Raw genomic sequence first — 10,939 nt, 5'->3', positions numbered from 1 at the left:
GTGGCAGAATCACAGGCTTGCACACCACATTTGGCTTTGAAATATTGTTTTGTTTTGGAAATTAGTATAGAAAGGGTTAGATACTTAAAAGTCAGACATTTTAAGTTTTTGACTCTGAAACATCACTACCTTGAAAAATGTTTTTATTGTTAATAGCAACTTTTCATTTTTCAATTTTTAAATATAGGAGGTGGATGTCAGGAAATATGGAAAATTATAATTTAAATGAAGACAATCAGTGTTTTTTTAAAAGTGTAAAGTTAGTCAAACTTTGAAATACAATGCAAACACAGCTGTAGCTAGTAGCTACTTGACACAAATATTAAAAACAAGATTGTCACACATTCCAAAATCAATTATTCTAATTATTTTATCCATATAGCAGTGTTCACTGAAAAAGAATGAAAGGCCCACAGGTCTTACAAGTAATATCAATTAATTACAAGTAATATCCTATTGGGATAATATTTGTTTTTTTCTGTGTAGCCCTGGTTGTCCTGAAACCTAACGCTATAGATCAGGTTGGCCTTGAATTCAGAGATTCGCCTGCCTCACCTCCCAAGTGCTGGGATTAAAGGCGTGGACACCTCCACCTGGTTCAGGGCAGTATGTTTAGGGGTAAGAATGATGACACATAGACTGTAAAATCCAAAGGCAGTCACATCAGTGAGCAAGGGCAGTACAAAATGAATTTTGGCCAGCGGAGTCACAGGGGGCTCAGCCACCCAAAGGCTTCTCAGAACCAAGGGGCGGGAGACTCCGTGTGATGGGCAGCTTTCCGAGGGCTTGGCTTTACTGCAGCTCACTACAGTTTACTGCTGAAACACACTGCCAGGTCACTGGCAAAGATGGTCATACTGAACATTTGCAGCATAAATGTGCGAAGAAACATTATTCTCAGCCCATGAGTTGATTTCTCAAAATGAGAAATATTCTTGTAAAATTAGTCTTATAACACACAAAATACTAAACATCTAAAAATTAAAAAAAAGGTCAATATGGAAAAGTACATGACCATGATTTACATCCAGCTGCCCCCAGAGCGTGCTTCTTTACCCAAATCCTATTTACAGAGAATGTGTACACTGATTTAAAGGACATATCAAATGTGAGTGAACTGTTACAGTGGTTTTTATAAAAAGATTATATCATTTACAACATTTTTTCATCACTGTTAAAAAAACAAAACAAAACTAGGCAGTGAGTTGTCACTGGCGTGAAAGAGCTCGTGATCGTAAGGGGAGAAACATGTCACTCGAGTTTCCACAAGTTCCTCCTTCCAACCGCAGGTCTGGGGGCAGAGGGGGCGCCCCGGGGTCCCCAGGCCGAGGAAGTGTGCCCGAGGAGAAGCTGCCATTTTCAGTTCTGCCAACTTCCAAGACTGGCAAATTCAGAGAGGACTCAGTAGAGAAAAAGGGAGCGGTGCTCGATTCTCCTTCTGGGTGGTACATGACAGTGGACGCCCTCTGTTTTTCAGAGAGGTTACTCTCATCGGAGTTGGACCTAGAAAGGTTGTTGGTGGTTCCCGATGCAAAGGGCTCACAGCTGCTGCACTGCAGGCCTACAACAGAACAGAGATAAGTCAGAAAGGGACGGCAATGTGGCCTCCCCTCCCACCTGGTAACTTCTCCTGGACTGTGAGCTACAATACAACCACAGCTTGTTTGAGGCAGGGTCTCATGTAGCCCAGACTGGCCTGGAACCCACTATGGAGTCAAGGCTGGTTCCTGCTACCACCTCCTAAGACCTGGGATTCAGGGTGTGTCCTGATGCTCAGGACTAGGATATACAGATGCTCTCATCACAACCCACTTCAAATCTCACTTGCTTTTCTGACAAGAATACCACTGTTTACATCTCCAAGCTAAGGACACCATCTCAAGGGACCTAACTAAGTGCCACATTGTTCACATTCAATGATTACTTAGTCAATAGCTGAAGGATGGGGATGGGGTGGGGAGAGCAAGAGATGGCTCCAGGATTAAGAGCCCTGGTTCAGTTCCCAACATCCACACGGAGACTCACAACCAACTGTAACTCCAGTTCCAGAGGATCTGATTCTCTCTTCTGGTCTCTGCAGGCACCAGGTACATAAGTGCAGGCAAACAGCTCAGACATATGAAAAAGGAAAAAGCAGCTCCTATAATTTTTCATAAGGGAAGTGACTTTCACAGCTAGTTTTTTTCCACTAAGAGAGGGTTTTACCATGCAGCACAGGTTAGCAGCACAGGATGACTTAGAATTCAGATTTTTATCTAAGAAATATTCTTCCTTGATAAAAACAAAATGTAATCAGGCATATCCTCAAATCTTAAGCCAATCAATAGCAATTCCTGGTTCTTGAGTAACAGTGTCAGCACTTAAGAGGATGATGTGGTCACCCAAGATGCTCACTGTTACTGTTGGGGTTCAAGAAACAGGTAGGTGAGCCATGCATCGCTCCAGGGCTGCAGACAGTGACTGTCCTGGTTCTCACACAGCAGTGTGTGACTCCTACACAGACTGCCGTCATGTCCCATGGGTCTAACAGACAATTACTCCAGGACAGGATGAAGAAAAGCACCATCTGTTACACTTGTCACACCCTGCATGTGGCTGTCTACAGGCACACGAACCCCTGGCTTGACAAAACCAAAGATGTCTAAAAGCAAATTGGCATGTCATCTTTTCTGCCACCATTTTCAATATTAGACACACCCTCCAGCCCATCTCTCCATCTCACTGGTCTTTTGAGAAAAGATCCTCCTGCCCAATTGTCACATAAAACCTGACGCAGACACTGTTTATAAAGCCCATGAAGGGGGGACATAACAAAGACACCCAATTCGAGTTTCTTGGGCCGATCCTTAAGTGACACTTCTCTATCGCCAATGACGAGAGCAGCGGGGACACGGTTATACGCTAAGCTGTGTGTGACCCAGTGCTCTAGAGATCAGGGAAGGGAGGGGTGGGAGGAGTAGCCTGGAGAGTGAAACTGAGCAGACAGCTCCACACGGTGTCCCATCACGGTGCCCTGGGCTGAGGGTGAGCTGAGGGTGAAGTGGGAGGGACCTGCTCCTTTGGCCAGCCTCAGGTCCCGTGCCTCTCACAAACTGATTGGTTTTAGGTTTAAATCCACATACACTTTATGAATGATTCTTTTTATTTGGGGAGGGGGAGGAGTTTGAGACAGGGTTTCTCTGTGTAGATTTGGAGGCTGTCCTGGAACTCGCTCTGTAGAGCAGGCTGGCCTTGAACTCACAGAGATCCGCCTGCCTCTGCCTCCCGAGTGCTGGGATTAAAGGCGTGCGCCACCAACACCCAGCCCTGAAAGATTTTTATAAGCATGTTCCATTACTGCTTTTGGCCAACTGGTGGGAGAAATCACAAAGCTCAGTTAAACCGAAAACCTGCCACTTACAGAGCGTTCTTCGGTTGTTAGGACAGGGTCACACTCTACATTCCAGGCTGACCTGGAACCCACAGTGTAACCCAGGCTAGCTTTGAACTTTTGGTAATCGCCCTGCCTCAGCTTCCTAAATCTAGGAATATAGGCATAAGCCACATAGTTCCTCTTCTTAAAATGCAATGTCACGGTGTTTTCTGAGCTTATTTCTGAATGAATTAAGTTTATGGCGTATTTTAGAGATAAACTTCTATAAACACTTTGTTAAGTGAATACAAACACAGCCAACTGGGTCTGTATCACCTTTGTGACATGATAATGGACCTGGTAAGAAACATAAATTCAATGTAACTCCGACCCGTTAACTTTTGGGGGAAAGTCACTGTCACTTTTGAAAAGCGCTGTAACTCCTGCACGGCATCACTCACCTTTGAGATGCTCCAGCCTGATATTCCGGAGCTTCAGCACCTCGTCCGTTATCTTCTGAATGAGGAAGTTCTGTGTCTTCTCCCTGCGAATGGACTCCACCAGGGTGTCCAGCCCCTTGGGGTTCTCCTGTAAGTAGTCTAACAACTTCCCAGCTCTTTTCCTACTTGAAGTTCGGCAAGAAATTTCCTCAGTGTCTTCTCTACTGAGTATTTTCTTTGCACGCAGATGATCAAAATGTCTCTCTGCTATGATTTTCTCACACAGGTAAACCCGTAAATTTTCTAAAGCCTAAGAGACAAAAAAAAAAAAAAAAAAAAAAAAAAGAAAGAAAGCTCAATGTTAACATATAGGAAAATCACAGTGGTGACTGGTTATTAGTTAGGAATCTTAACCGCTATGAGGCAATGCTCTGAAGACAGGAGGGATGGGCCCTTTAAAATGTGTGCTAAGTAGGATGATGCCAGGCAGACCCAAGTAGGTCCCGCAGTCCTCAGACTCTGCCTGGTTTCATCTTTCCACACACTAAGACCCAGCAGACTGGAGGAGGGTCTGCAGAGACAAGAAGTCTGCAGAGGCTCACCTAGCTCAGGGGTAAAGATAAGACAAATTTCTTTACATTCTAGTAACCATCAAGTTGAATTTCAGAATTAGGACCGGGGAGGACAACTTGGCATGGACTCTCACAATTTGCAGCTCTCACCATTAAAAAGACACAAAATCCAAATTCCTGAAAGGGTCCATATTCTCTGCTTTATGTCAGAAAAACTCTACAACTCACCGGGACGGTCTTCACGGAAGAGAGAAGGAAGGAATGTACGAGAGGACCATAAAGAAATAGGAGCGAGTGCAGGAAAAGATGAAGAAAAAAGGAGACTAGAGGAAAGCCTAGAATAAGGGAAGCTAGTTCAGGCTGGCCTTCGCTATGTATTTTTTATCTTTCGTCCTTTTCATTAGTTTTAACTAAACCATACAAGCAAAAAAGTCACACATCAATGAGGTAGCATGTAACACCTCAGACACATCCTCTGTAGTGTTTAAATCAGGCCCACGTTTGTCTTCATAGATGGTGGTGATAATCTGATGCCAGTCATTTCATATTCATGCCTGTTCACTAGACACATGACTCTGGGCAAGTTACTTAACTCCGCTCTGGCTGTTTCCACTTGTGATGGTTCAGAGGAATAAATTAATATATGCAAAGTGTTTAGAAACTGCAGGGTACATAGCATGTGATCGATCCTGTTGGAGACAATGAGCATGCTGATGAATTTGCCTCACATTTATAATGAGTTAAAGGCAGTGGAAGATTTCAGGAGAGCCTAGTTAGTAAATGGCGGGAAAGTTGTCTCAGTGAGGTTTTTATCTACTGAATTCCCACGCACATTTATTTAGCCACACAGCAAAATTTCTATGTTTAAGTTCCTAGCACGAACATAAAAAGATGAACAAGATTTAACACTGGATAAAAGGGGCTCTTGGCTTAGCTGGGGAATACACAGCTCACACAAGCCAGTAATTATCAGACCACGTGATTCAGCTCCAAAAAGAACGATTGCTGATCAAGAACAAGGAAAGCGCGGGTGCACAACCACCTGGGGCTGGGAAATTTACCCAGGCATGAAGACGCGCATCGGGGAAGATGCCGAGCTACAGTGAGCATCTGAGGGTGGGAAGGAAGGAAGCTGGGAAGGAAGCTGGAGTTAGATGCTGACGAATGTTATCTTGTAACCCAGAGCAGGAGTCACCAAATGTGTATAAATACATAAATAAAGCACAGGGAAACTTCTAGAAAAGGACAAGGGGAGCCAACATTGAGGGGCAAGGAAACAGTTAGAAAACCGCGACAGTGTCAGCACAGAAGGTAGGTGTGGAATGAAAGAGCTTATTTAAAAGATGAACTTGAAAAGCTTCTGTGGCCATTTTCATCACACATGCTGACATGTCACAAGTTTATGTCTGTGACTAAGATGTTTTCCACCTTGACATCTCAAGGCACTTCAAATTCAATATGTTAAAACTAAGTTTATCTTCCTTGTCATTTTCCTATGCTCAACTCACTTGGAATTACTACCGTCCGGTCAACCCCAATTCTTCTCTGGCTCCTGCTTATCACCATCACTCCAGCACCTACTACTGACACTGCCTGACTTGGACCTTTATATCCGGTAGGGACTGATAACACAAAAGCAACATTTTCTAATTCCCTCTTCTTTCTCAAAGTTCTCTTTCATATATATGTATGTCTGTCTATCTGTATGTATATATTAGATTTTTACAAATTTTCAGGAGAAAATAGAAACCTGAATTGTCACATAAATCACAGCAACAGTGTTCTGCCCGTGACTTACTGATAACCCTGAACCACAGCCAACGGTTAAGATGTTGAGAACACTGGGACTAGAAAGATGGCTCCTGGTTAAGAAAAAGCACTTGTTCTTGTAGAGGACCTGGGTTTGCTTCCAAGTATCCACATGGAGGCTTACAGTGGCGAATAACTGTAGCTCCAGAGATCCACATGAGATCTTCTGACTTCTGTGGATACCAGGGACAAACATGGTGTATATACATTCATATAGTCAAAACACCCATATTAAAAAAAAAAAAAATCTAGAAAAGAAGATGACATGGCTCTGGAATAAGATAAAAGGATGTTAAAATCCTAGCTCTGCAACATACTTTGATAGGTGGCACAAATTACCTAACCACTGTGCCTTCAAGGACTTCCTTGACAAATCCATCTAAGAAGACTAACAGCGGCCATGTGTGTGAAGGCCCAGTCCAGTCTCTCTCTCTCCTTTCCCTCCCTCCCTCTTCTTAGTCCCCCCCCCCCCCCCAAGACAGGGTGTCACTGTATAGTCCTGGCTCACTCTGTAGACCAGGCTGGCCTCAAACCGACAGAGATCTGCCTGCCTCTGCCTTCATCTTATTTGGCTTCTCAGAGCAGGGACGCAGCTGATGACCCCTTCCTCCAGACACATCTTCCTTGTTGAACAAATGTGACACTGCCCTGATTTTCTTTCCATGTCTATGAAACTCTCTCAACACCTCTCACCTCCTCTCTGGGGTTTTGCTACATAGCCTACCTGGCCTCAACTTGTGATCCTTCTGCCTTAGTCTCCAAATGATGGGGACTGCAGGACAACACCTGGAAGCTCTTTCTGGGCCTCAAACAGCTCATCTGCTAGTTCTCAAGTTTCTCAATGTCATACTTGCACTTCGACTTTACAGCTCTCTTCTGACCTTCACACCTGCTCTTCCTCAATGTCAGTTTGCCACCAAGTCCCATTATTTCTATTCTCCTAAAATGTACCTCCAACTTCTGTTTCACCCAGGCCTACTGCCTTCATCCTGATCCAAATCAACACCATCTCTCCATACATATATTCAAGTCTTTTCATGATCTTTTCCATTTTTACTCATCTCCTAGAGGTCCACAGAAGAGGCAGAAAGATCTTTAAAAAGTCAAGCAAAGAAAAACCCCATTCTTTCCCCAGCAACCCTCTTCTAGCAGAAGAAACCCAGTCCTTCATGAGTTTACTTAGAGCTCCTTCCTCATGTGGTCTTGTTACCCTCTGCCTCCCTTCAACTTTCTGAACTTGCAAAGCCTTGACTGTCTTAGGTCTCTGTCAAACTCTTTTCGTCTTCAACTGTTCTTCCTGCAGCTCTGTCACCAACGCCAGGAACCAATTTCAGGCACATCTGACCAGCATCCTATCTGAAGTACAATTGTTACGTTATGAGCAGTTTTCCCGACAGCCTGGTCCCAAAGCAGCGTCAGCCCCAATAACACACAGAGACACTGTATTAGTTATGAAACTGTTGGCCATTGGCTATGGTTTCTTACTGGCTAGCTCTGACTTACTAATTAACCCATATTTACCAATCTAAGTGTTCCATGTGGTCTACCTTCCCAGAGAAAGGGTCCGGACCTTTTACTTTTGTCCCGTCCCACATCTTGTTTCTCTCTACTACATCTCCCAGAATTCTCCTTGTCTACTAGTCCCTCCTATCTTGCTTTTCTATTGACCAACAGGGTTTTATTCATTAAATAATACGAGAAACATTTACAGATTGACATCTCACATCATACAATGCTCTGGGGCTTGTCTTCATAGCACTGATTGCATTTATAATCGCACGACTATGTGAATAATACTGTATTTTCAGCTTTAATGATCTATGTATTTGGAGCAGATGAGAAGCAGGAATGTTCTGTTTAATGATCTATACTCTGCATTTCAGGGTGCAGTGTTCTGATAATTGGAAAATCCATTACAATATCACTCTATGGCTATTTCCCTTCATTCAAGAAATTGTGCTATTTTAAAAACAGAATTTTGTCTTGGTTCTTAATTTAATCGTTAGAACCAAATTTCACTGTCAGAGTACCATGGAATCTCTATTTGTTAAAATGAACCAAATTCAACCAAAACCAGTTCATATTAAATAAACAGATGAGAAAGGGGAGGAGCATTAGAGACACAGGTGTCCCCAGGGATTAGCAGCAGGACAATGTTCCCCACTAACACGAGGAGGTCATGTACCAAGACTCTCAGGGGATGTCTGAAATCTCATGGTACCAACCTCATACCCAAGCTCTCTGCCATAAAAACTAATCTAACTATCAAGGCAGCTACTATGGGACTAACAGGCAGGTAACACTCAACAGTGTAATATACCAGGGAAGTGTGACTTATGTCCCTGGCCAAATGCAGTGGATGGTACATGATTATAATGCCACTTAAAACAGTGCTCATCTTGTACCACATAAACTTGTCAAATTCCCGTTAAATATTTTTGGACCATGGCTGACCACAGGAAGGAAACCCTGCAAACAGACAGAGCCTCGTGTAACAACTTCCCACCATTGATCAGGACAGATAATACTGAAGGAACACCAGGCAGTTTTGGGGGAAGGATAATGAAAAGTTCAGTTTTTGAAAGTATAAGAATAATTTGTATAATATTAAAATGTGGTTCCTAGTAAACACTTGGAAATAGACGTCTGAGGTTGAGAAAAAGGAAGTTCAAGTTGTGTGGATGAATGTTTCAAGCTTGCCATGAGCAGTTTTAATAACAGGATAAATATTTGAGGAAAACCATTTTGTATAGACACCTTGAAGCTCATGCCTAGTTTCTCTACGGCTGTGACCATCTGATACAGGTCTAAACTGGAACTGTCAGGAAGCAACTGGGGCAGTGACAAAGGTCTGCAGTACTCATCTACAGGCAGGTCTTGTCCTGCTTTGCCAGCTACAAAATGCAAAGCAATTCTCTCCTTTACAGGTTAGTTTAAGGACTGTGAGAAAATCCAAGACTGCGTGAAACTAGGAGAACGGGCACCACACTCTAAGTGCATGGTTTTACTGGCGTCTTAAATAGGACTACGGTAGTTGTCAAAGACCTAGTCTCAAGTAGAATGCAAAGAAGCTTTCCATACAGGAAGTGCCCCACCAACTGCACTGAACAAGGGAACAGTCAACTACGCCAATTTTAATCATGGCTACAGTGCAATAAACCGTACAAGGGCTAAGGTATGGGGGGGGGAAGGGATCTGAAGCAGCCAACGTCTTCGACAACTTGCTGTCAAGTTCGCAAAGTTGACTTTTCAAGGCACTGCCTACGGCGCTAAGAAAGAACGAAGTCTTTAACGCGAATTCACGTATAGTATCTAAGTGGTGCTCATCTGATGTTTTCTTTTTTTTTCTGGCAAAACACGTAACTAGAGTAAAATAAAAACAAAACAACAACAACAACAACAAAAAACAAAACAAAACGAGGCACCTCGCGCCCCGAGTCAGTCTTCTCAAATGTAAGGTGCATGCGCAGCTGCGAGCGGTCTGAGCCGGAGCGTGCACTTCGGCTCCCGGCGCGCTCCAGACCTCCACCTGGCCGCCGGGCCTCGCCGGCTGTGCGTGGGCGTCCGCTCACCGGGGGAATTCCGGGCCGTGCTGGCCGCCCGGCTTCCCGCAGCCCCCGCCCGGGGTAGGTGTGCCCCAGGCAGCCGCTTACCCGGCCGCTTCGGCGGGGTGGGGTGGGGGATCGGCAGGGCGGGTCACTCCCAGCGGCCCCGGGACGCAGGCAGGCCGTTCCCCGGCGCTCGGGCCCGGGTTTCCGCTTCCCACCGCCCGCCCCGCCCGCCCCGCCGCGCCCGGCCGGCCGAGCTACTCACGTCCTTCTTCACTTCAGTGAGGTCCTCCTCTGTGAGGGCCGGCGCAGGAGCCTCCATGGCCGAGGCCGGGATGGCGGCGGCCCTCCGGCCCGCCCCGGCGGAAGGCTCCGCTCTCCGGGACCCCAGCTGGGACTTCGGCGGGCCCGGGGCAGACGCGGGGGGAACCGCCGGCTCCCGGAACGCAGAGGTGCCGAACCTCGGCGCCCCACTTCCGGCTCCGCCCCTGAGCCCCGAGGAGCCACACACTCCGCCAGGCGCCACCCCTCGGCGAGGCGGGGCCACCTCCAGGCCCCGCCCCACACGCGGGCCAGCCAATCGGCGCTAGCCCGAGGTTCTGCTCCTCCTCCTCCCTTCTTCCGGAGTGGCTTCGCCCACAGGGGCCGTCCCTCGAGTCCCTCGAGCCACGCCCTCGGTTATTTGCATGAGGTTGCGGATTGGTCTGCCGTTTCCGTGGGCGGGGCCTCGGCCGCTCAGTTTAGCGGGATCTCCCCGCCCGCGCAGACGTCTCACTTGGGTGGGGTGTGGGCTGAGGCGGCCAGTTCTTTGCTTTGCTTCTGTTTTCCCTGTGTTGCGGAACGATTTCCTGTTGTTGTGCTGGTCCAGGCTTTATAATTGCGTGATCATACACAATCGCTTGCAGGTATGCGTTATAACTTCAGTATCCAGATGTTTGAGGGCCTGCCTGGTCCCTGCCCGCTGACACCCACCACCTAGCACTTAGGGATCGTGAGAACAAAAAACAAAACAAAATAACAGCAAAACAACCAAGTAAATGACGAAAAAAGTGTTGAGATTTAAACACATCAGCTGCAATCCCACCATTTTAGCACCTATGCAGTGTTGGGTACTTTCAAGCCACCTTGTTAAGAACATGTCCCTTTACTAACCTATGCAACAGAGACAAGTTTAATAAACTTCTAGAAGTATGTTTACGATTCTGAAACTACTATTGT

General features: G+C 45.9%; 1 protein-coding gene across 1 annotated transcript; it reads right to left on the bottom strand.

Moving 5' to 3' along the window:
• Window positions 1–1,113: 1,113 nt before the first annotated feature.
• Window positions 1,114–10,098, bottom strand: Bcl10 (BCL10 immune signaling adaptor). Its single transcript, XM_051194823.1, has 3 exons — window positions 9,987–10,098; window positions 3,814–4,102; window positions 1,114–1,561 (listed from the first exon to the last, which is right to left on the bottom strand). The coding sequence occupies exons 1-3, from the start codon at window positions 10,041–10,043 to the stop codon at window positions 1,209–1,211; spliced, it is 699 nt and encodes a 232-aa protein (XP_051050780.1). The 5' UTR covers window positions 10,044–10,098; the 3' UTR covers window positions 1,114–1,208.
• Between the last annotated feature and the right edge of the window lie 841 nt (window positions 10,099–10,939).

This window comes from Phodopus roborovskii, unplaced genomic scaffold (assembly GCF_943737965.1).
Source record: "Phodopus roborovskii unplaced genomic scaffold, PHOROB, whole genome shotgun sequence".
In the NCBI taxonomy this organism is placed as follows: domain Eukaryota; kingdom Metazoa; phylum Chordata; class Mammalia; order Rodentia; family Cricetidae; genus Phodopus; species Phodopus roborovskii.
This window is presented reverse-complemented; position numbering and strand designations above follow the sequence as displayed.

Coding starts and splice junctions, on each gene's coding strand:
- Bcl10 (XM_051194823.1), bottom strand. CDS start 10,043: ATGGAGGCTCCTGCGCCGGCCCTCACAGAGGAGGACCTCACTGAAGTG. Junction 4,103..9,986: donor TCACTGAAGTGAAGAAGGAC/GTGAGTAGCTCG, acceptor TTTGTCTCTTAG/GCTTTAGAAAATTTACGGGT. Junction 1,562..3,813: donor CAGGCTGGAGCATCTCAAAG/GTGAGTGATGCC, acceptor GTTCTGTTGTAG/GCCTGCAGTGCAGCAGCTGT.